This window comes from Protopterus annectens, chromosome 14.part0 (genome assembly GCF_019279795.1).
Source record: "Protopterus annectens isolate FY-2018-M chromosome 14.part0, PAN1.0, whole genome shotgun sequence".
In the NCBI taxonomy this organism is placed as follows: domain Eukaryota; kingdom Metazoa; phylum Chordata; order Ceratodontiformes; family Protopteridae; genus Protopterus; species Protopterus annectens.
This window is the reverse complement of record NC_056748.1, coordinates 661,703,017-661,730,365: the sequence shown is the minus strand read 5'-3', so window position 1 is coordinate 661,730,365 and position 27,349 is coordinate 661,703,017. Positions and strand designations below refer to the sequence as shown.

Genomic DNA, 27,349 nt, shown 5'->3' with positions numbered 1-27,349 from the left:
TACGAATATCAGGATCACCCAGGTTTCCACTACCCTAAATTCCAAACATCCATCCCATCTACAACAGATAATAATGCACCCTTTCTCACTCCCCTCATGCTTACCTCCTTAACCCCTAAATACTACCATCTTACTAGACCTAGTTACATTAGTCATAAAACTGGACACTATTACAAAACTTTATTCAGAATCTTAAAACTCATACTCAGGATACACTACAACTTCACAAAGGATGGAGACATCCACCCAAACCCTGGTCCATCCCCATCTGTTGGCCCTAATCCCTCTACTATATCTCCTATCTCCATAGCTCCAACAAATAGACCTCCTAGCTCACTGCTGGCCTGTCATCTAAACAATAGGAGCATAAATAACAAAACTCAGCACCTGCATGCCCTCTTAGCTGTTCATTCTCCAGATATATTATGCCTAACAGAAACATGGCTGAAGCCTGCCACCAAGGATCATGAGATTCTGCCACCAGGGTATAGTATGTTTCGACTAGACCATACCACCAGAAAGGGTGGTGGGGTAGCCATACTTTACAAGTCTACCCTATCTATCAGCATAGACACCCAACAACCACCCCAGTTCAATAATGCTGAAATTCTTATCTCAAAACTGCAAATTTATAAAAACAAAAATGTAAACATTGTCTGTGTCTACATTCCCCCAGGGAGGAACACAGAAACCTTAGAAGACTTCTTATATTGGTTATCCAATAACCACCCCCAATAAACAATTGTTCTTGGGGATTTCAACATTGACTGGAACACTTGCTCTTGTGAAACCCCCACAACCCACATAAACCTCTATGGATTTACTCAAATCATAACCTCCCCCACCAGGACAGGAAAACCCAATAACAAGGAAAGTACCCCAGACTGGATACTTGTCGATACCCATCTTCGATCTTATAAATCAGGCACTTTGCCTGATGACCTAAGTGACCACTGTCTCACCTATGTAATCAAGCTCAAAGTAGACTGCTCCTACCAACCCACCTATAGAACATTAAGAAACAACAAGAATTTTATTCTCACCAAGTTTCAAAATGAACTTAAGGCATGCAACTGGTCAGTACTAAAAAGTCTCCCCCTAGATGAAGCAGTAGCATGCTTTAACACCAAATTCCTTGCTATTCTTAACTTCCATGCTCCCAGACGCTCTATTAGAAACAAAGTTAATATTGCACCATGGCTTTCTAAAGATACGAAAACCAAAATTTCATTCAGAAACAAAGTATGGGCCACCTACCGAAAAACAAAAGCCCCACTTGATCAACTAAGATTCAGACAGCTAAGGAATGACACCAAAAAATCCATAACCTTAAGCAAAAAGAACCACTACTACCATCTACTGCAAAAACACCAAAACAAACCCCAAAAGTTTTGGCCAGGAATAAACAAACTACTCCACCCAGGCCAAACCGCCACTCCACTCCCCTCAGCTTCCCAACAAAAATCCCCAGTAGACATTGCTAATAACTTCAACAGCTTCTTCACAGAGACTATCCAGTCTCTAGCCAGTCAACTCTCTCCCAATGGCTCTAATTCTAATGTAGCCACACCCAGTACCCAAACATACTTTACCTTCCAACCTGTTGCTACTCAACTTATTCATGCCCTACTTAAGAAACTAAGACCCACTACCCTGGCTGCTGACCTCCTCCCAGCAGACTATCTGCAAAAGGCTGCTGACACCATAGCCTACCCCATCTCTATCTTGATCAACAGAGCTATATCTGAAGCTACAGTACCCACTATATGGAAAATCTCCCATGTCATACCTCTCCATAAAGGAGGTAGTTCCACTGAACTGTCAAACTTTAGACCCATAGCTATTCTGTCACCTCTAGCTACAATTATGGAGAAGTGTGTACACATACAAGTCATGTACTACCTCACACACAACAAGCTGTTGTCCAGCTTTCAGCATGGCTTTAAGCCACACCACAGTACTACTTCTGCCCTCCTCTCTTTCTCTAACGTCATTAACCACAACCGCAATAATAACAAACTATCCTCAGCACTCTTTCTAGATCTATCCAAGGCTTTTGACATGGTTGACCATAAACTGCTTATAAATACCTTGAAGGCCTTCTCCTTAAACAACCATGCACTCCAATGGTTTCAATCCTACCTGTAGGGCGGGCAACAGGCAGTCCTATGGCAGGACAAGCTATCATGTCGCCTACCCATCACATTAGGAGTCCCCCCAGGGCTCGATACTAGGACCCCTTCTTTTCTCCATCTTTATCAATGACCTTCATTCAGTCATCCCAGATGCTACCTGCATTCAATATGCGGATGACTCCACCTTGATTTGTTCTGACACCTCACCAGCTACTTTATTCACATTAACCCAAATTACCTTCAATACAGTGGAAAAATGGCTCTCCAATCAACATCTAATCCTAAACTCCAACAAAACTAAGTTGCTCCTCTTCTCTCCCACATGCAGAACCCCCTTGTAGCCTTCAACATAACTGCTAACAATGGCACTATCATCTCCCCAGAAGCCCAAACTAAACTATTGGGTGTCATAGTTGATAACAACCTGAAGTTTGATGCGCATATCAATCAAACTATCAAAACCATTAATAAAAATCTTGACTCTCTTTACAGAATCAAACCTTTCCTTACCCCACTTGCTCGAACTGCAATTGCCTGTTCCCATCTGCTATCAACTCTTCTCTATGCCTCACTTCTATTCTCCAACTTAAACAAAACAGATCTTAATAAACTATCATCCTGCTATAACCACATTGCCAGATTTGCTACTGACACAGCCTACCGGACACACCACTGTCACAACCTAAATCACCTAAGATGGCTTGAACTGCCAAGCCTACTGCAGTTCAACCAGCTAATAGTGGCACATAAAGTCCTTTACCAACCAGAAAATACACCTGCGCTAACAATTATTATCAGCCCCTACACCAGCACCTGGCCACTGCGATCATCCACTAGACTCCTAGTTCAAACATATAAATCCAACTACTCAGCTGGGGACTCTCTGTTTGCCAACTCTGTTGGAAAAATATGGAACAGACTCCCAGCTGACTTGACCCTAGAACCCTCACTAACTCAATTCAAAAACAAACTCAAGAAATACTTCAAAACTCATTGGTTATGTCCTTGCACTAACCCTGACTAGTGACCTCTCTATTTCTTAGGTGCCTTACCTTCAACTACTTCTAACTTTTTTCTACCACTCCATTTCAGGAAGGGTCAGTTGTATAACTGCTGCTTAGTGTGTCTTAAACCTGAATGTAATGTTATGTATGTTTATCTTTGAAAATAATGTTATGTTTTGTAAAGTGTTTTATAATACGTACTATATGTGCTAAATGCTGGTATTGCTTATGACTGTAATCTGCTTGAAACTAGCATTTACTAAATGTTCAATGTGTATTATTATCTTGGAGCTTTTCTCCCCGGGCCTCTGCTGAAAAAGGACATGTATCCAGTCGGACTATCCTGGTCAACAAATGTAAAATAAAATAAATAAATAATAACTTGCTTCTTAAGAGAGATATAGTTCAAGAGATAACTGTTATCCTTGAAGACATTCAGAATAACTTGTTTTGTACTAACATTCCCTATGATGTTTAGTGGGCTGCTCTAAAGCTAGAATAAGGGGGTCCTGATTCAAGAAGCCTCTTACTATAAAAAGATTGCTAAAGAAAAGGAAGATAACATAGGAAATCAGATAAAAAAGCCAGAAAATAAATTTCAAAAAGAGAAAAATTTAAAGTTAGAACTCCAAATTAATAACTTACAAAAATAACAATTTCTTTTACATCAGCAGCATTACATGTTTCAGGAAATTAAATCCCTTAGCCAGATATTCTGAATTGGTGCAAGCTCCCTCTAAAACATTAGCCAGAATAATAAATACTAAACAGGTAGCTCCTAGCATAGCTTGTTTATAATACAGAAGCAAAACATTTAACACAGATTTGCAAGCACTGGAACTCTTTCAGAAAATTATATAGTCTTCCCAACAATCACACTTCAGAATTAGACTGTGATGAATTCTTAGTTCATCTTACTTTTCCAAAAATAAATTTAATACAAAATGCGCTTCTTAGAGCTCCCTTCACATATCAAGAAATATCACAAACAATTAATAAATTAAAACTAAGTAAGGCTGCTGGCCCAGATGGATATACGGTGGAGTTTTACAGAACTTATAATCACAAATTATCAACCATCCTTCTGAAAATATTCAGTTATATCAGACAACATGGCATTACAGACTTGCATTTATAAAACTCAAAAACAATTTTTATTCCAAAAATTGACAAGGACAAATCTAATTCCCTTAAATACAGGTCAGTCTCTCTGATTAATATAGATATGAAAATTATGTCCTCACTACTTGCGGAGACTTAAGAAAGTTTTACTTAGTTTTATTTCTCCTGCGCAATCTGGTTTTATGAATAATAGACAGACTTGGGATAATGCTTTAACACTAGAATCTGTGATCCACTTTCTTAAATATGACAGGAATCCACGATATGTACTAGTATTGGATGCATATAAAGCATTTGATAAGGTTAACTTAAGATTTTTATTTTTAACTCTGTCTTACTATAATATTCCTAAAGAGTTTATTGATATGATAATATATCTTTATAATAACTCTTTCACATCTCTCTATATAAATAAAATGTTCTAAAAACCTATTAGGATTTTAAATGGGGCTAGACAGGGTTGCCCCCCTCTCTCCATATCTGTTTAATTTATATATTGAACCCTTATTTTTATATTTATCCCAGAAAACTTTTCATCGAATCCCCACAATTCTGAAAAATAAAATAACTATATCTGCCTTTGCTGATGATTTGAATATCTATTTTGAACTCCCAAAAACGGACATATATAAAATTATCTTATCAATTAAGAAGTTTTCTGGAGTCTGAAATTATAAAGTTACCCAATCTGAATCCCTTATTTTTCCTATAAGTATATTAAATCATATGGAAACTTACTTTCCTGACTCTACCTTTACAGAAGAATAGTATTTTAAATACCTAGAATTAACCTTTGGACAAAACTCCAATCAGTGATGCAAAACAACTTAATAAAGACATGGGAAAATATTCTTCAGGATTCTCCGAGATGGAGACAAATGAAACTCTCAACCATGTCTAATTGCTACAATAATCAAAATGAATATCCTACCCAACCTATTTTTACTATTTCAACACAGCAAATATATGGTGGCTGTTCCCAACAGATTTTTTCACAAAATTAATATTGAATTCTCCAGATTTATATGGCACCCAAAGTTGGCCAGAATCAGCTATACCAAACTTGTATATCCCAAAGAGAAAGGGGGACTTAGTCTGCCAAATGTTTGACTATACTACAACATAATTTGTTCGAGTAGAATTATAAAAATTTCAGAATTTAATCCAAAAGCTCAAGAATGGTCCCCTCTTTGGACTAATATCTGGTATGAGCATGTCAGATTAACAAATATCAATCCAAAAGCTCTTCTTTTTATTAGTTTTAATTCTTTTAAGAATCTTAAACTTCACAGTATTTTGAAATACCAAATTAAGATCTTCCAAAATTTGATAAGATCCCTAAAACTAACTAAAGCTCTTGCTTTCTTACAACCTTTGCACTTAAACCTGAATATTAAGTTAAATAACAATATGATAAATTTAGATCAATATCCACTTATCAAAGACTGTAATGTGTGGGACATCTATAAATACAGAGAGAAATCTCTGATATAACTCAGACTTGCATTAATGTTGTATAAAGGATGTACTATATTATTAAGAAAAATCAGATAACTTTTGCCTGCAGTAATAATAACTCCAGCTATTAATGAGTCAAATCTTAATATTAGCAAAACAATACTTAAAACCTTATTTTCTAAAAATGAATGCTCTCTAATGTTTATAAATTAATAAATTCCATTAAATATCAGTCGATATTGTTATATTCTAATTACTGGAAATAAAGCTATAAGGATCTCACTGATGATCTGATATCTCAAACTATTGAGACTACTCTCAAGTTGATCCCCTTCAAAAATCTATTTTATACACAACGTATGATTAACAACAATGCATACTTTACTCCAGCCATATTAAACAATTTTAACTCCAAAAGATTTTCCTCCTGCCCGTATTGCTCCTTCCCAAAAGCTGACCTAATGCATATTTTGTGGAACTGCAATTTTTCACACAACCTTTGGTGGTCTCAAGGTAAGATTAGAAAAAATGTGGAACAAAAAATCAATGCTGTCTTGGAAGCTTGTTGTTCTCCATGTAACTAAAGTAAAATTACCTAGGCTAGAATTACATATTCTGATTACTCTTTTTCCCTTAGTTAAACTCTATATTACCGAAAATTGGTTAGATCATACTAAAATCTCTTGGAAAGGCTTCAGAAATACAACAATCAAATATGTGTCCTCTCATAAGTTTATTACAATAAATAATAATAAGCAACTTTATTATCAGAAATATTGGAAACTTCTCATTGAACATTTATTAAAATATAGACTATGTTGGTAAGAACTGTTACTTCAAATAGTTATGTGTACCTAAAGTTCTCATGTAATGCTCTCTTTTTTTTTTTTTCCTTCATCCTTTCTAAATTTGTCTATGACAAATTTTGTAATTTCTCTGTCTTGAGAATTGGTAACATGGATCTCCTTACACCCAGTATCTATGTAGCACTTATTGTATATATCTGTACCTATTTCTGGTTAGAGTGTTTGTTGTATTTAATTGTTTAGGAATGTTGTACTTTATTTATGGTATGAAAATCTAATAAAACACTATTTTTTGAAAAAAAAAAAAAAAAAAAAAAAAGAAATCTGGACAAAGGCCTAAAATAGGAACAGATTTTAAATAGTGCTCGTATAAACATAGAAAGTTGCTAGCTTAACAGGATTTGTATTAGCATGCATTTCCTGAAAGATATTAAGTCTAAAACTCAAATGTATGTCATCAGTTAGTGACTTCAATCCATAGTGATTTGCTAGCAAAGCACAAATTTTATGAGAAACAGACTAAAAATATGAAGCAAACATCTGGACATTCTGCAAAAATCTCTACAGTTGAGAGCTATGCTTGTGTGTACTTCTGTGTCATACATTTACTATTTACTTTCATTCCAGTTCTCCATTCCATTGTTCTTTGGCACTTGGGATTCTATAGGTCAGTCTGTCGTTCCACCCTCCTGCATGTTCACTAGCATACCTCTTAACATCAAAGCATAAAAACATAGAACTGATCTTTAAAAATCATAGCAGGTGGTCGGAAAGACCATTGCTTATTTCTAATAATGGACAGTTTTTATATACTACAGTCAGTGGTAGTAACTCTTGGGCAGGTTTAGCTTATGTATTTAATAAAGTATATATGTATAAACTGGTTGACTTACTGAGTGGCATTGTAAATCAGGGAGAAGCAAGGCTATATCTGAGGGTAAGAATCACAGCACTATGCCTAAATCATGTGAATAGAGAAGTGTCCTTAATAAAACTGGCTTCTTAAGCATTTATTCACATTTTATTTCTACTTACTTACAGTCTGATCATTTGCAATGCAGCTATACAGGTTGAAGATGCACACTATACCTGGGTTTATCATTTCATGAGTAACTTATATGAGAAGGGACTCGTTAGTCTGTATTTTCTCTTCTGCTATTTCTCAGCCATCTTTTTCCTGTACATCTCCTTTTCAGTCCTTTAGAGAGGTAGGATTTGTTTCTTCAAGTAACTTTTTTTTACTTCTTTTTACCTCTTCCATTACTGATGCCTAGTTCATCTACTCGTTGCTTTTACCCCTCTGCATAGTTCCAATTCCTGTTCTTATTTTCTGCCATCGCTTGATCTCCTCATCTAATAGATTGCTTTTGTTTTCTTTTTCACAAATTGTTTTTCTGTTCCTAGAAACTTTATTTATTTTACAGTCATATTTCCCTATTTCTCTCTTTGCTTCATTGACTACAGCAGCTTATTTTCATGGCAAGTGTTTTCCAGTAAGCAGGAGGCAGTTACTTATTTTTAATATATCATACACAATAGTTGTATTATCCCCTTCACATTCACAAAATGGATAATCAGGAATTTCCTCTTATGTCACTCCGATTCTTCATGTAGATTCCTGTGACATACATTTACTACTACTTTTATTTCAGACACTGCTTTATATTGTGTTCTGGCCTGCATTGCTGCAAGTACCTCTATGCCTGCACATTGCCATTTCCAGAACCACTCACCCAGAAAGACAACTAGCTCTGACTTCTTCCATTTAGCCAGGTCCTCACATGCTGCCCGGGTTAGACACATGATTTCCCTGATCCTGCAGTAACTGCTGTCTCTTTTGTCCTCCTTTTTATTCTTCTACTTTATCTCTTCTTCCCTTTCTTTTTCCAGTTTACCCTGCTGTGTAATGATGACTGTGGTTTATCCACATCTCTGCCCCCATACCAATTTCTTCTTATATTTCTGACTTTTTAATCTTGTATACATCTTTCCTGTCCTTCCTCATTACCTAAATGTACTGAAGTCTTTCCTCCCTCAACCCTAAGTTAAATATTCCAGCTCTAGTTTAACATTGTTGCATACCTTGGTGTCTATATGACCATGGTAATATGCTCGCAATTTTTTCATGTTTCATGACAGCCCCCTTGTGTCCCTGCAGCTGCTGATGTTATTGTCTGATGCATAGACCATCTGTAGCTTCCACATTTGTAACATTTTTCAAACTCTTTCTAGGCACATTTATGGGAGAAATTGTTATACATGACAGCCAACTCCATTATTTAACCCTGATATCTTTATTGTGGAAAACCACAAGTGGACCCCTGCATCTTTTTTAGATCATTACTAGGTAACTGTAGAACCATGGTGTTGGAGACATTATTGGAATAGCCAAGGACAGGAACCATTCACTCACTCCAGACCATAGCTCTCAACAAAATCAGGGACAAATCCCAAAGTAATCTGGGACAGGTGTGCACACTTTTCAAATATTAGTGCTATTCACTTGAGACATTGACAGAATAAGAGACTGAAGCAAAGGAAGTCTGTAACTCTAATCATTGTCATTATTTATTATGTGTAACTCACCACCTTTTCTCCAAAAGTCATCAGTTTAGGGGGGATGAAGAGGGGAAGAGCCAAAATTTGCGTCAAAATCAGGGACGTTTCTGAAAATCAGGGACAGCTGAGAGGTATGCTCCAGCCCAATTGATCTGACTATTGATATTCCTGGGGCTTAGCCTCTTGATTTAATTCTTACTTCCTTTATCAGCCAGTGATTGAAAGAATGCCAAAGAATCCACACACTTTTCCTGCCTGAACAGATAAAACATGTATCTGTTGGTTATTTACTGCAGTAACTCTTAAACCGTTTTCACTTCTGTACATCTGAAGTAAATGCAAAATCTTGCAAACTTCTGACTTCCATCTGCCTTGTTTTTTTTTTTTTATTATTCTTTACTGTAACATCCCTGACTGCTCTGTTTTCATGCCTTCTCTAAATGAGTGTATGCCTTAACTTTGGGTATTCACCTGTACTACCTAGGACTTCATGCAGCAAGACTGCAAACTGAGTGAGCAGCCAATGTATTTTTTTCAAGTTTATGTGGCAGACACTTTCCAGTGTCTGGCAGAATCATATATGATGAAATGCCTCCACAGTCCTTCATTTTCAGCCTGTATTAGCATATCATACACTACCTCTCCCAACACCTTACTTTAGATTGTGTTTTCATATTCCCTGTACCCCTGCAAAATTAATTCTTCTTCCCACAAACAACATGAATATATGCTAATTATTGAAATTCTACTACAGCTTGCTTTCAGAATTGCCCTAATCCTGTAATGTATGAAATCTTTCCTGACACCTAAAACTGGGAACTACGGTACTTAGTTATATAAGTTCACCTTGTCTCCCCCTCCATTACAGACAAAATGCACTTTTGATAACATAAATATTAGCCATTCAATGATTTAGAGACACTCATCTAATCAAACTACATATTAATGCAGTAAAATAAGGCTTGTAAGCATTAATCAGTATAAGGTGACTAAATTCATGTCTTCCTTACTTATCACCCAGGACAATTTAAAATAAAACCACACATCTTATCTATCATGACTTTGTCTTCTTTTGTAGAGCACCAAAGAGAAAGTATATAACTTGGTGGAAGATCTGCTGCCAAAGTAATCTGGAAGTGTTACACAGACTGATTTTAAAAACATAATGTTAAAGTAGCAAAACAGCTGGCCGTAGCATATACTGTTGTGCAGGTTTCCAAAAAGGATGCATCAGAAAGGAACTACAGTATCCAGCAGTTAGTATTTCTGTGCAAACATCACTTAATAAAAATCATTTTGTGTGTGCGTGCATTTGTGTGTGTGTGTGTGTGTGTGTGTGTGTGTGTGTGCCTGAGAAAAATATCTATAATCTCTGAGTTTGTTTTTGAAACATAGTACATTGTTCTATAAAATGTAATCTAACCAGTAATTGGAATATTTTGTGTTGTGCAAATACAGCTCAGCTGGAAAGCGTTGTTGTTATTATTATGTTATTTTATCAGTGAAAAGTTTACTTTACAAAAAAGTCTACACATGAAAAGGAAATTCATAAGTAAAGAAATAATCGTGTCACGTCTAATTTACACTGCATCTAATTAGCTAAACATCCCCACCACTCCCTTTTGATTTCCCCACATGCTACATCAGCTGCTTCACAGAAGCCTTACACATATGCTAGGATTCACTACTTACAAGACTGTCTCACACAGCAGCACCAATGTCATACTTCATTTCAGGCCCACTTTTCACTCCCATTTACCTAATCTGCTCCGCCTTCCCCGACCACACCTCCCACATCATCTGTGCCACTGACATCCTGATGATAGTACTCCACATGCCTGCCTTTTACAAATCACACTCTACTTTGCTCCTTCACTGACCCTTCAGGACCACTTTTTCCTACATATTTTGGTGTCTAGACCGTACTTGCGGTCACCTAGAGCAGGTCCTGTAGTTTCTTGCCACCCCAGATGTATACAGATCATGAGTCCACACTATTTACTGTACATATTTGGTGATACCTCCTTCACTCTCCCCTGCAGCTCTATCACCTGTTAAAACGTCCACCAGTATGCAAGTGACTCACAGGCACACATCTACAAGTGCAGCCATCACCCCCCTTTCATTTCTTATTCATCTTCATATGAGTACTGTATACTACCTGTGGCTTATATGCATCCATCACACACCATACCACCAGCAGATGCCTGCACAGCTGTACTACCTTCCAATAAAACTCATCTACCTGGAAGTCATCATCATCTATAACTGTGCTCTACAGTACCTATCTCATGCTACACTGTTGCTTCTCCCACAGACTCCTCCATCAGTAGCTGTTCCATACTGTATTTTCTTCCTCTTCTACACATGTACATGCCCTCCCCTCTCCACTATTCCCACTAACCATCTCCAACAATTGTGACATTTTCCTGTCTACTAATTCCAGGTAAGACCTTTATTACTGTCAATTACCACACTCTAACCTCTAATTGCTTCTCACCACCAAAGATGTATAACCATGATGACTGCAATTATATACCTCTGACAGTCTAGAATTCCCTACCTGCCTCCTTGTTTTTTCCAGCTCAGCTTCATTCTTTCTTTCACAGTACAAACTCCAGGATCTAACAAAAATCTGTCAGCACACCACCAGACATTGCCTTATTATCCTGTTGCAAAGTTGCAGTCAGATATGCAAGCTGTCAGGTAAGCTGCAGTGAGTAACATCATCATCCTAACAGTATCTTCTCTTCTTGTCAGTTGCATCAGCCTCCCACTCCATTTGCCCAACAACCCCAAGAGTAGTTTCCATTCCATTCATCATAATGTAATCCCTAGTACTCATCAGAAAAGGCAAAATATTAATTCCAGATACTCACCATCATCCTAACCAGAGGCAACACCCTTTCTGTCTTACCCAAAGAAACTACAAGCAACTTAGTATCTTGTCGAACACCAATGAGGCAAAGGGAAATTCCTGCCTAGCCTTCTACCCCATAGTTAATCTCCTGGAGAAGTTTCCATTCACCTTAGTATACAAACCATAATTATGGTATAATGTCCTCATCTGATTTATAAAGCTCTCATCAAGTCCTACGTCTTGCATTACCAGGAACAAAAAAAATTCTTACCATGGCAAACACTTTTTCTTGTATAAAAAACAACTCCACATTTTCTTCTGTTCACAGTTTCTTTTAAATAACCTTTCCTTTGCAAAGCTAGATTGTGCCATATCCATTAGCTCCCACATAGTCTACCTTAGCTTAATTATTAACTCTACTGCAAACTTTTTTGCACTTGAATTCAAGAAAAAAATCAATACAAATTTATCACATCCTCTAGATAATGGAATTGTTTTATCTACTTCAGCCTGTCAATGTCTTCCTATACATTTCATCCATCAATCAACAGTGATAACATGTTTTCAGAAGTCATATCACAGTCTCCCATCAGAGCAAATTTCATAAGGCAGTCTATGCTCATCATCCACCTAAAGGGTACCAACTTGTAGTACCCACCCAAGCAACAGTCCTAGATAGAACTCTTACTGCAGAGATTTGCACCCCTGACTTGAACTGGTGTATCTTTGACACTTAACCTCTATAATACACACAGACCGTAAGAGTGCATATAATTTTTAAAGACACATTGATATCACAGCTGAAACATGTTGAATTGAATAGATAGGTATTTGAACATTATTGTATCCAGAGAACCCTTATCACCACAACAGAAAAAAACATTTTCACAACAGTTATTCAGGACTGTCATCCACCCCACCCCACTCCCACCCTTGCTTCAAATTATACCCGCAGTCCATCCTTTGAGGGAGAACACATGCCCAACTGATCATAGCCCTTTTTCTCAGAATATAGACAAAGAGTTCCAGACCCAACAGACCCCCATTGTGGTACTCATCTTGACTCATTGTAGCTGGCAGCTTTACTATCATAATACACTTTTAGAAAGAGAAAGACAGTAAAAAGTTATTAAAAACCACAGGAATTTTTCAAAGTGTCTGTCTGCAGTATCTGTTGTTACATTACAACTCAGTATAACTGTCCTCATGTAGGATTCATTGCATCCTGTCTCTCAGGTCTGCATCTATACACTGATCTATACCTCTGTCATTCCTTGCAACCCCCCTCCTCTGTGATAGTTCCACCCCCCGACCATGGTAACACCTTTCAGGGAGTCAAGGCTTGCCTAGACATTCCATTTTCCTACTGGCTATTTAATGGGGACCTTTTTATGAAACTATTGATTCTGTGTCCTCCCTCACCCCTCATCCAGTTTACAGGGAAACAATGTAATCAGTGTACTCTCTGGCTGCAGTACTGGGACTACATCTTCCACCTTCAGCTCCCTCTACTTCCTGCATCTTCATCGCCTGCACTGAGTCAGGCTGCCACGACTGCCTTCAGTCAGTTTTACCACCACTCAGTAATGTGGCATGGTGCACTGACCAAATCTTTCCTTTTTATAACAAACGCAGTGATGCTGGATACACCGAATATGTCTGAGCCCCCCATTGATGCCACTTCTGTGGCATGTACTTAAAAAGGTATCGTGTCTCATAGATCTGCTATGAAAAACCTTTGCACATCTGAAATGCTGTTGCTGCTGTCCCTTAACTTTGATAGTCTACTGCAACTTCCATACTTTAGCTTTATGGGACCACATCTTACAAAGCAAATAACAGGGTCGGTTTACCTTTCCTGAACTCAGCCAATTCTATGCATTCTTTGAACATTTACACATATTCCTGCAGAATGGACAACCAGCCAGCTTTTCAAAAGCCATTCACGAAACAACCGTGTAGGCTGTCCTTCCATGCCATCTATCAGGCATATAATGCAGCAATTATTCCTGTGACTCCTGTTCTCAGTATCTTCAGCCCTGCATATAAACCACCTAAACTGCACATTTAATCCACTGATTTCCACAGAACAGATGTCAGTTTACTTATAGGTTCATAGGTGTGTACTAGGCTAATGGTCCTGGAGCCTTTACAAGCCTAGCCCATAGGATTACCCAGGCATCGTGCCACCTGACCTTAGTTCCCAGTGCCTCTGTGAAGTAGAGCCACTGGAGTGATCCCCAGGGTGAATTTTCTATTTCCCATCCACTCATCAAAATCTCTCTAGAAGAGGGCCAGTGAGGTGCTCTGCTTGACATGTATGGGAAGTCTATTTCATAGCATGGGCAGTCTGTGGATTATGAACCTGTCCCTCCAACTTGGTCTGTTGTTTGTGGTAATGAGGTTGAGGTCTCTGGAGCATGTAGTGCACAGGGATTGGGATTTCTTTAGATGTAGCATTTCTAACAGATCTGGGTCAGATGTGGCTTTGTAAGTCAAGCAGAATCACCTCTAAGTAGGCGATATGAGACAGAGAATAGTTGGAGTTTTTTGAGTCTGCCCATATAGGACAAGTGTTTAAGGCCTAAGATCATCTTTGTGAGGTATTTTTGCACCATCTCCAGTTGTTGCAGGTGTCTAGTGAGGTATATGTCTCTTTACCAAGATTTTAGTAACTAAACCTTCTTTGTGCAACATTTCTAATTTTCTGTCACTCTTCACTAATTGCACTCTTCAAGTGTACTGTGTCTGCAGCTGTCCTTTGCAATGTGTCCACTGAATCAGGCACAGACACTATTGCATTGTGGGCTTGACAGCTGCACCTCTAAGAAACAGTATTTTTTCATTTCTTTTTTTGCAGCCTTATCTGCATCCATAATTAATTGATTCCTTAAATAATCAATTGCATTTGCTACCTTTGTTAACTGGTACTGTCCAGCTAGGAGGTCCCATTTTTAGTAGAGTCCTGGGTGGCAACTTTGAGTTAATAAGTAAAAAAACAAAATTCAGCAGCTAATGGATGTAGCATAGTCCTAAACAGAGTAACATAAGAAAGTGAAGTATGCACAAACTTTGGTTAGATGAAGTAAATCTTCTAAGGCAAATATTGGTACAAATGAGTAGCAGGTAAAACAGGCTCGGTATAGCTTATTTGTACAGAGCATTACAAACCAAACAGCTGTGCTCACTTGTATGTCTGTTGCTGTTATGTACCCTGTTTGCTGACATAAGAATTAGATAGCAGCCAGAAACCAAAATTCTGCAAACATTTCTCAGTGCTGTATGACTTTCTTTTAACTTTTTAAAAAGAGATTCTGTGGTTGCATAACGGATGAAAGTAATGACCTTATTTGGCAGCTGTCTGTTACAAATTTGCAGCACAATGCCCAAATATCCCTCACTGTGTGTCTGATAACCTTTGTTATCTTTTTGGGCTTTTGTTTTACTACTATACAAGTGAAACTGTATTCTTTGGTATGGAAGCTGCCCTTGGACAACTTGGTCAAATTCCCAATATTGCCACTACTTTGAGTAGAGGAGACACCCCTCTAGAAGTATAACTACCTATACCCACTCTCACTTTCTATCTGTTGCAACAACTAGCTGAGAAGTAAAGTCTCAGTCATCAGAAATGATGCTAATTGTTTCCATTTTAGTTTAAAAATGCCAATAATTCACAAATCTGAGCTTTCCAAGTATGGAAGAACACAAGATTTGCACTGAATTTGGCATTTTATGCCAAAGCTTTTATTCAGAAGAATTTGTAATTATTCTCACATATAGGTTCATAGATGTGTACTAGGATAATGGCCCTGGAGCCTTTATAAGCCTAGCCCATAGAAGTGCCCTGGTATTGTACCGCCCGACGTTAGTTCCCAGTGCTTTTATCAAGTGGAGCCACTTGAGGTGATCCCTGGGGTGAACTTTCTATTTCCCATCCACTCCTCAAGATTTCTGTTGAAGAGGGCCAGTGAGGTGCTCTGCTTGACATGTATGGGAAGTCTATTCCAGAGCATAGGCAGTCTCTGGGTTATGAACCTGTCCCTCCAGCATGTTCTGTTGATTGTGGTAATGAGGTTGAGGTCTCTGGAGTGTCTGGTGTGGAGGGATTGGGATTTCTTTGGAAGTAGCATTTCTAACAGAGCTGGGTCAGACATGGCTTTTTAAGCCAAGCAGAGATCTGTAAGTAGACGATATGAGACAGAGAATAGTTGGAGTTTTTTGAGTCTGTCCATGTAGGACATGTGTTTAAGGCCTAGGAGCCTCTCTGTGAGGAAGTGTTGTGGCCTCTCCAGCTGTTGCAGATGTCTAGTGAGGTACATGCCAAATGGGGCATTATACTCTATGACTGGTCTAATGAGGGAAGAGTAGAGAGAAGTGATGACTTCTTTCTTCCTTGATGCAAAACCCTTGGTAATGCGATGTTCCACATATAAGGACTTTCTGACTGCAGTGGCAATGTGGTGGTTGAAGGAGAGGTTGCTGTCAACCTGTGTCCCCAGATGTCTTAACCTCAACACAGCACAAACAATAAATAAGCAGTGAGTATTATAAAAATACACTTTTCTTATTTATTGTTCTTTGTGTGTGTACATGTGCACTGCAGTTATTATGAAATCACAGAAGTGGCTAGAGTTTGCACTTAAAATTCAGGTGTAAGATTCCCAGATTTTATTACTTAAAAATGGATTTTATTACTTGAAAATGGAATTTCATTTTTTTTTTTATAACCGCAAGTCCACACCCTTGGTAATCTGCTCCAGATGTTTTCCAAAATGCTTGTTTTTGATGGCCCTCTTTTCTAAGGTGCTATCTACAAACTGTTTTACTATTATGTTGTGCTTTTATGGTATGGTGTTTTAAAAGAGGAAAGGCATACACCTTCTAATTGCAGCACCCAGTAAATAAAGCATTTATAAAACATGCTGTCCTGCTGTAAATTTATCATTTCTGACACCAGCACTGAAGGCGTTTTGGGTTTTCTTTACAAAATAAAAGTTATTCAGAATGCAGTAATGCTTTTAGTCTGTGCAGGGATTGCTAAACTGATTGTAGTTCTGTTGTGTTAGTACAAGCAAATGAAATGGTGATTCTTTTAAATATTAATGTTCTGGTGGATTTGTCTCCTGTTGTATATTAAGATACCACACATGAATTCCCAGCATGATTGATTTAGTGCCTATGTACTCGAAATGTTATGCTGTGCGGTATAAATAGGCTTTGTTTCCACCCTGCAGCAGTAACCTCATTGCTGAATCTAGTAGAACAAATAAATACAAATATAACAGTGTGCAGGTTACCTAACAAGCATGGTCCACCCACCCTCCTATAGCCATAATCCATACGTTATGCTTACTTATAAAACTATTCTTCCATTGCTTTCTTAGACTCCATCCAACCTAATATTTATAACTAACTGCTTTGAAATAGAAAACATTATCAATTTCTTTTTACTGATGAATATTCAAGTAACACTTCTCTGTATTGTTTGAGAATGCCTGGAATAGAACACTTGTATACTCAATCTGAGAAGCAATCATATTTCTCCTATGTTAACTGTTATACTACTGACGAAGTGTTCTGTTTCTAACATATTTTTGTGAAATGCCTTGACTGCAAGTTACATTAGCAGATAGCTGCACATGCTGTACAATACACTAAAGATCAACGATTTTGTTCTGTATTCAGTTTCTATTACCTATAGAAAGTGTTTCTGATTTCAAATAGTTTACTTCAAAGACTGAATAAAGCAACAAGGACTTAACATCAGCACATTGTACCCAGAAGACCACTCTGAGCAAAGCATAATATGTAACCACTTAGGCATTCACCTGTCATCCCTCTCAGAATTTATTGTGCAGTAGCAGTAGCAGTGGTCAGTCACTGTGTCCATCATCTTTCCTTCAACAGGGTGCATTTGTATCTCCTGTTTGTATACCACCAGTCTCAATATAAACTCTGATCAAATTTAGTTTAGATGGGCTTCACTAATCAATACTTCCTTTGCTACCTGCTGTTTCTCACTGCTCACAAATAATGCCGCCCATCAGTGGACAGCTTTCTTGGGCACCACACATGCTCTTTGGCTCCTAGGAGTGCCTTTAGAGATGCAGAGATATAGTTATTTCTTCCCTTCCATCCACTCTAGCCACCTTCCCTCCCTTAACTGTTGTGCTTTGTAAGCTAACATAGTCCACTCATCACAGTTATTTGGCTAGTCAGAGACTGTTACATGATAGTTAGCAACCACAACCTGTGTCATAAGCTTGTCTCAAATACAGCAGTAGCCATTTTGATACTTGAATGCGTCCTGGCCACTGGTGCTAACTGCATTACAGTACATGCCGACAATTTTCTCTTTCCAAAAGTATGAAACGTACTATCAAAAACAAGTGTCAGATTCTAGCTATACCGTCTGTCAAGCATCACACCGCTCAGCTAATTTCTGTCACTGGACTCAGACTGTGAAACTCCTTCCCAAACAAGATCATGGAACAAAAGTTACCATTAATATTTTAAACACAGCTGTTAAGGGTAGCTACAAGCACATGCTTGTAGACCTAGGGAACCGTTACAGCCTTTTCTAACACAAAACCCTAACTCACATGACACAATTAACCCATGATAGGACATTTAATAATATATTAATACCACAACTTTTTTGATACCATATAACACAAACATGTATCACTTAAAGCCTGGAACTCATTAGTTAGTTACTAACCAAGTTAATAGTATTAAATGCTATGGTAAACACATTTTCTAAACTGTTGTTAGGATTTAAAAGTGTAAGAGGATTTTTTTTTTTGATACAGAGAGTATGCAACATCGTATTTTCACTAGAGATACACATTGATTAAATCTATGCTGCAGTATGAGCAGTTTAATTACCTGAGAATATATCATTTGTGTGTGACTGTATGTAGATGTTAATGTGTCTATATATATATATATATATATATATATATATATATATGTGTGTATGTATATTATATATACACACACACACACACACACACACACACACATATATTTAGGTAGATAGATAAATAGAGAAATGTTTTTGTATGTGCGAGAGGAAATATTTTTCTTATTTTGATCTTTCATATTCTTAACAAGCAATTTAAAAATGTAATGCTTGGTTGTATATTTCTATAGCAACATGTGTCAGAATATCATAGATCTAGAAAGTTTCATACTTGTCTCTGTTTTCCAGATCACGTCATTGAAGGACTAAGGAAAGTAATTACTCCTCAGGATCTTTGTCATAGGTTTCTGCTGCTAGCTGACAGCAACACAGCAAGAGAAATAGAAACCTGTGGAATTCTATGTGGGAAACTGGTATAGTTATATTTTTGGAACTTAATGGAAAATGTAGTTGTCTGTATTCTTATTGTGGTATTAAAGCTAACTGGCTTCATGACTGTTGCTCACCGTTTCTTGAGTTTCAGTTTAAGCACTGAATGTCTAATTCTAATGAACATTGTTAATAATGAACATTGCTAATAATGCATTATGTCTTGATTATTGAAGAAGTCTTGTTTTCACCTGCACACTGATAAAATGATTTCAGAGTTATGTGCCAGAAGCCAAGTAATTTGAAGGCACAACATTTCTGATGGTGCATTCTCATCCTTTCAGATGTAGATAAAAGTGAGCAGTACTCTGAAAATCCCTGCAAATGCTACCAGGAAAAAAAAGAACGCTTACAAATCAAATAAAACGTTTTGCTTACTTTGCTTTCATCGTTCATTTACAGAATAAAAAAATACATTTGGCTCCATTTTGGTTTCATTTCAAGTGTGACGCTTGAATAACTACTGACTTATTCCTGTTTTGTATCCCAAATGCCCATCCTTGTGACAGTTACCCATCTTACATAAAGGGACTACTCATAAACATTTTGTTAAACTTTCTTTTTTTTTAATTTTGGAGCCAGTGCAATTCAAAAGGCACAGAATGTGTTAGTGTGTGAGGCACCTCGTTCACAAGGGATGCTTTTAACAGTATTTTTGACAAACATTCCAGATATGAACTTCCATTTGCTACATTTATCATTTCTTCCTTTGGTAGCCGAGTTAGTGATCTTAAATTACTTCTTGGTCTTTTGGCTAAGATCAAGTGTGTAGAGAACTGCTCTGATGTAGCATAGAGGGATAAAGCATAACTATGACCCAGTCAACCCAGGTTTGATTAGTGGCTCGGGCAACTGACACAGAAGCAGGGAGGGATAGGCATGTCCATCCCTGTGTGGGACAGTGTCCATTTCTGATGTTTTCTTTGGAGAGGTATGGGTGAAAGATGGGAGTCATTATCTCTTTTTTAAGAGATGATCAAGGTTGGTGGAGCAGGGAAGTGTGTAGGGCATATATACCCTTAGGATCCACAGTCAGCCCCAGTGATATTGGAACATGGCTTGGGGTATAAGAAAAGCTGTTAGACATGGCATGGATGTGTGGCACTGAAGGACAGGCCATTAAAACGATTTCCAAAGGAGGAGCCAAAAAAAAAAAAAAAAGATGAAGTGTGCAGTGAACAGGACTATTTTCAGTTACAGCACAATTTTGTTAATAATATGTAGGCAGATAAAACAAGAATTGTTAAGACAAAATATGAAAGTTATACTAATCAAGTGCATATAGGAAATAGGGCAATGTAAGCCTTTATCTGATTCTGAAACAAAGTTGCCATGAAAGTGCTGCTCTTCCCCTACACATCTATTTCAGTGGTCAAATAAAGTCAGAGGAAGTAGCTTTACTCCTAGGTGCTTTACTAAAACAGAGGTAAAGGAAGGCAAGTCATTAAAGGTTTGTGTGAAGTAAGCCACTGTATTCCACAGTTTTGTTCCAGACCAGTGAAAGCTTTATTATTTATGGTAGTTGTAGAATGTGGGGCAGAAAGGAAGGTGAAAATGGCAAAGTGAGTGAGTTTGAGGAGGGAGAGAAGCTAGAATACTGTGCATGAATGATAAGTAAAAAAGTGGACAGATATATGGAAGATAGCGGAAGTTAGTAGAAATGTAGTGCCATTAGGTGAAATGTGTAATATGTTTGGTTAAAGTGATGCTAACACAGGGGCAAGGACAGAGGGAGGGTAGGTAATTAAATGAACTGACTAATATTAATGAGTATTACATGCATTTGTTTTTTATTGGTGCCAGATGTGGACTAAAGGCCATATTCTATTTGGAAAGTAGTCCATTTATGATATCATATTTAGCTTTGTACATTAGTACATTGCATAGTGAGTATGAATATAACAGCTGAGCTGTGGTTTTCCAGTAATGGATGTCTATTTGTTATACAAAGACAGGCATTGTTCAAGTCATAGTCTGAGTTATTTAAACTGCGCAAGCGCATTATTTATTAAATTACATTGTGTGGCAGAAACATGACTAATTGAAGACTGGACCGGTCTTAGCAATAGTAACAAAAAGCATTCCCATAGTATTGGGCTGTCCTACACTTGGAACCCTTTTGGTTCTTAGCAATCATTGTCTTTTCATCCAGATTTTCACTATATTTGTTGCCTATAGTAACAGCTGATGAATGACTTCTAAAGATGACAGTGTTAGTATCACACACAAACACACTGAGATTTGTGATTCTCAAAGGTAATGTATTATTTTGTGTATAAAAAAAATTAGTTGGTCTAACATTTTTTCTTTGCACCCTTTCTGCCCCAGTGCCCAGTGACCAGAAAGACTTGCTCAATAGGATATATTTCAGTTTATTTCCGCTGTACTTGACATCCTCAGCATCAGGATAAAATCTGACCAGAGGATCTGTCATTCAGGCCACCATTAATGTGCTTTGTGTCATCAACAGCATCACAGTAGTGATGACCATTTTTATGATATGTTTTAATCTGTCACTAGGCAGGGGATGAGTAAACTTCATCAACATTAGGTCCTATTGCTCTCCCCGTGTGAGTGCAGGCAGCCATGCACCTCCAGTAAGGGGTACTGTGTCCATGCACTGGTAGTCAAACACCCACTCTGAGATCATTCTTTGGCATCTCCACACCTCCTTTGAGAGAGTGTGGCATTGGATGACCCCAATCCACCTCCCTCCATTCTCCCAAGGAAGGGCACACCCATCCTCCTCACAGCATCTCCAGAAGACCCCTGAGCTGATAATTGAAATCTTGTTTCCTTGGCCATTGGGGATTTATCTCCCAGTGCTACCAGAGCTGGCAGTAGGCCTGACACTGACAGCTAAGGAACACCCACAATGACGAAAGGAAGGGGTAGAAAAGGCTTACCTGAAAGCAAGTGAATCTCCTGGAAATGCAGAATGAGATCAGTAGGACTGCAGCTAAAATCAAAGTTATAATTCTTCATCTTATGTGCCAATACTGGCTAAAAATACAGACAAAATCTTTATAATACTGTATTAAAGGAGAATCTGTGATCACCCTGTAAGCTGCTTTTTGTGGATAGCATCAGTGTATGCTAGGAAGGCAGAGTACGTTGTGTCCAGGTTTGAACCACCATTCATCACATATAAGGTCAGTGGCATACAGGTGATTCAGCTTTTCAGCGTATTTACCTTTTAATATTTTTTTCAGACTGTTGTAAAGCTATAAAGGCCTTCAGTTTGTCATGCAAACTCTGGGATCCCCTTTAAGCAGAGAGAGAAAGAAATATGACGGTGGCCTGTTTCTACTACAAAATAAACCATTTTTGAAGAATAAATCATTGAATTGGTTACCATATTCTGAAACAAAGATTACGAAAAAAAACTCTCTTGAGTGAGATGGCAAGTGAAAGGAAAGATGTTTGGAATACTAATGTATTTTGTTAAATGGATACTACAGAGATGGAGTCAGCGTTGGTAATGCTAATTATAGTTGTGATAAGTCTTATCTGGCATTTGGTATGACCTACAGTGGAAATCATTTAGAAATTAAGAATATTGGTAGAAAAACTGGAAGTTTTTTTTTTTGCCACCAATTGTCTTGTTAAATGTTATGGTTATCTCTAAGTTATGTGATCAAAAGAAGTAAATGACACAAAAGTGATTACAAATAGAGCAAAGGGATGTATAAATGTAGACCTTAAACCTGTCATCCACTGGACAAGATCTGGATGGTTAATATCACATTGTTCTTGCTGGAATATTGCCATTTTTGACTTATGTGGTTCATTTTATGTAGTGATGACCAGTAGGAAACTGTAGCAAAGAATTTATGATGAAAATGATGCTCTTTACCAAATAGTAAGGAATGTGACGATTTTAGGAGATTCCTTTTTACAATGTCAGTGTATGTTTAAATATCGGGATAGTCTTTTTAATTCAGAATTAGAATACAAGGAATCACTCTTAACTTAAACTGAATGCAAATCACACCCCTGATTTAAATAGGATCATAGGAAGTTACTAGGCTATTGACCCTGAGGCCCTTATAAGCCTAGCCAAGAATTTAGCCCATGTTCCAAAAAGTCAGCACACTATGCCACTGTCCAGCAGGGACAGGTGGAATCTCAAGGGCGTGTTTTCTGTTCCCCATCCAGTTATCCAGGTTGCACTTAAAAAGGGTTAATGAGGTACTCTGTTTGACATGGAGAGGGAGTGTATTCCACAAAAGGGGGAGTCGCTGGGACATAAATCAGTCCCACCAACAAGTGCTCTTAAACTAAAGTCTTTAGGATAGAAGAGTTTTTTCATACTGCTAATGGGGTGTATATTACATGTTTTATACATATTTTAAAGCATTGTATTGAAATACTGAGTATGAATGTGATATGATGACTTTAGTCACATGGCTGTAAATGTATAATTAAAGGTAGTAGAAGTTTAGTTGACATGTTCTAAAGAAGTCTTTAAGTTAGAAAAGATGAAAGCATGTAACATTTTTAATAAAGTTAATCCAGCATTTCATTTTCTAGTATGCTTAATTCTTCTATTTTGACTTTTGACATAGTTACATAATTATATCATTTTGAGTACTGTTTTGATTTCTCTAAAAAAAGAAAAATAACCTGGAAGTGAGAGATCATGCTTGTTAGCATGATCTCTCAATTCTACCTCACAAACATAGCAAAAAGACATGGTTAGCCACTATCCTATACTATGCAGTCAAACCACTTATGATCAGTTGCTCTTAGCAGCTGATTGCATTGCTTTCTCTTCAATCTCTGTGAAGAGCTTCAGGAATGTATTTTTCAGGAGACCAGTAGAGTTATGGGCAGCGTACCACTCAACTGTGCCGGATGTCACAGAACATTCCTGATTTTGCCTCATACTTATCTGTTCCTCACAAAATTGGTGGTATTCTGGTGAGTCATTGAGGATTATAGCCACTAAATAATAACATGCATTTGAGTTTCAGATTTTATATATTTCAGAAAATGCGTGATAATGAAAACATATAATTCCAGCATTTTTTGTAAATATGTAAGAATTATAGTTAAAATCTCTCTCTAATTGTGTGCCTTTGACTCTCATTATTTTCGGCTTTGTCCATGATTTGTATACTAAGAGTTTGAGCACTATGGTGGGCAGTGGTAACAGTAGGCACTGCCAAGTAGAATATAAATTCTTCTTGCATTTGTATTTACTTTAACTGCCATTGACATAAGGGAGCCCTGCAGAGTCAACAACTTCAAAAACATTATTTTATTTATTTATGGAGTGCCTTCTGTGTGGAGTCTGCATGTCCTCCCTGCGGTCGAGTGGCGTTCGAAAGACATGCGTGAATGGGCATGCCTTCGTTGAAGGTTGGGCATTGGGCTGGCACCTCGGCACCATAAAAAATTGACTGATAATCATTAGCGGACTGGAGTTCTGCTGTGGCGACCCCTAACTGGGAAAAGCCGAAAGAAAACAACAAGAAAACATTTTATTTTATTTTGTATATTATTATTATTATGGTTATTTACTAGAAGTGTCTGTCTGTTTGGGGGGCAATTAGTGGATGATATGAAAGGGCAACTAGAGTCATCTAGTAAAGTAGTCAGTGTTGGGGCTAGGACAGGAGTACAGACAGATAAGTGTTTGAAAGCTCTAAGTTGAATGACTTTACTTTGATTGATTTTTCTTCCACATTTTCTGACATGAAACCAGATAGACCTGGAAACATAGACAACAGTACACACTGCCCACAAAGCAATGCATTTGTATTTATTTATTTATTTTTAATTATAAGTAAAAATGCATTATTGTGGCTGTTAATTCATCACTTTTTGTTATCCTCTATGAGACATGACTGCCAGAAGTTGCAAACATTTTGAGGAAGAGTTTGTAAATGAAAGCAAAGGGCAATTACATGATTCATGCAAGACAGTGACTCTTATAGCTATTTTTAGGAGATGTATATATATGTTCAAAAGCAAGAGACTAAACAATACAGCGGTCATTGTTTCTTTTACTTTCCAGTAGCTGTTTAGAACCTTGGATCATGCATATGTGTGGGTCCAGAACTCCATTTGACTTCATTATGTTAGGTGAAGTGTTCTTAATAATCAGTGATACCGGACACTTTACAGCAGTCAAAGATAGACCAATCATTTTATTAGTTCCTTTTGTAAAAGGTTCTACCATCCCTTAACCTTCCTCAAATGAATTTATTTTTCAAATGAGAGTGGAGGGGATTGGGGAACTGACCTGCATTTGCAAGTGAAATTAACCAAAACACCTGCTACAATCTGTAAGACTTTTCCAGCAGTAGTGTCTGTTGAAGTATGCTACTGCCATATGATTCCGAGAGCTATGCAAATGTACTGGTAAGGTCCGATTTTCTGCATTAACACCCACTTTTCTTGCAGTCAAAACTCAGAGAGTTACACAGAAGATAGATGCATCCAGCTGGCCAGGCTTAAATGAACATATTTCTATTAGTTCCCTTTTAAAACTGAAGGTCCTAGAAAGATATGTTTTAGTTATTTATTTATTATTACATAGATTTTAGATATTTATACATTTACATTTACAATTATTTATTTCACTATAAATGTTTTATTGTATTTATTCTAGAATACATTGAATTCATGTGCTTCATATATATAATTATAGGATTTTATATGTGTTTTTCTTTAAGGGGGTGTGTCATTTTAAACATTTTATTAATTGGTCATGACGTTTTTAATTAACTCATTTTTTCTATAAAAATGTATTGTGATTGTGATGTTGAACTAATTATCTGATGAAGTTCTGAAGTGGTCAGGACGAAAGCACTTATATTTTGTTTTAAAATTTGGCTCAATAAATTCCAGTATTGGATTTATTGAAGTTTGCTCACTTTGGTGCATTACTTGACTGTGGAATGGCTTTTCCTACTGTTTCAGCTTGGCATTTATGTGTTTTGCATAAATCCCTACATCACAAGATGGGTTGCCAACTGGCGCACTGACAGAACCCACACTGTAAAAGTTGCAGACTTCAAATCTGACTTCAAACCACTGACAAGTGGAGTACCACAGGGTTCAGTCCTGGGACCTCTCCTGTTTGGTATCTACTTCTCTGAAGTACAGGCTAACACAGAAGCCCTTTGGCTAATGAAGTTTGCAGATGACTGCAAACTAGGAGCCATAGTCGAGTCCTCAAACGATGTTGACATACTACAGAAGGGCCTCACTGAGACAGATGCCTGGTGTCACAGCCATGGCCTTAAGCTCAATGCCAAAAAGTGCATTGTCATCCCCTTTGGTAAAAACTCTGTACCCATGAACTACCACTTAGGCGGCAGTCTACTTAATATCGAATGTGTGATAAGAGACCTTGGGGCCCAGGTGGATAGTAATCTCTCCTTTGATAATCACATCGCCCCAGTAGTCAGGAAATCCTTCTATATGGCACACCTCATCACAAAAGGGTTCTTATCTAGGAAAAAAGAAGTCATTGTTCCCCTCTACTTGACACTCATTAGACCCATTATAGAGTACAATGCCCCTTTTGGAATGTACCTCACAAGACATCTGCAGCAGCTGGAAAGGCCACATAAGTACCTCAGAAAGAGGATTACTAGCCTGAAACAGATGCCGTACACTGACCGTCTCAAAAAACTCCAGCTTTACTCCATAACATATCGCTTACTCCGAGGTGATCTCTGCTTAACATATAAAGCGATGTCAAACCCAGAGCTGTTGGACATGCTGCACCTAAAGAAATCTCAATCCCTCTGAGCTACACCTTGTCACCACAATAATCAGGACATGCTGGAGGGATAGAGTCCTGTCCCAGAGACTTCCCATACTCTGGAACAAGCTACCAGTCTATGTCAAGCAAAGTTCCTTGTTAGCACTCTAAAATCGTTATGAGTGGATGGGAAATAGGAAATACACCCCGGGGATCACTTCTGTGGCTCTGTTTGACAAGGGCACAGGAAAATAATTTTCTTGGGTGGCGTAAGCCAGGGAACCTTGTTGGCTTGGCTTACTTAGGCCCTTGGGCCGATAGTCTAGTA

At 37.7% G+C, this 27,349-nt stretch overlaps 1 protein-coding gene across 1 annotated transcript in view; it reads left to right on the top strand.

Moving 5' to 3' along the window:
* Positions 1 to 27,349, top strand: part of STAMBPL1 (STAM binding protein like 1) — a 417,426-nt gene that overhangs the window by 307,002 nt on the left and 83,075 nt on the right. The window contains exon 7 of the mRNA XM_044056412.1: positions 19,161 to 19,285. Coding sequence (XP_043912347.1) covers positions 19,161 to 19,285 — 125 coding nt within the window. The remainder of the gene's footprint in view (positions 1 to 19,160; positions 19,286 to 27,349) is intronic.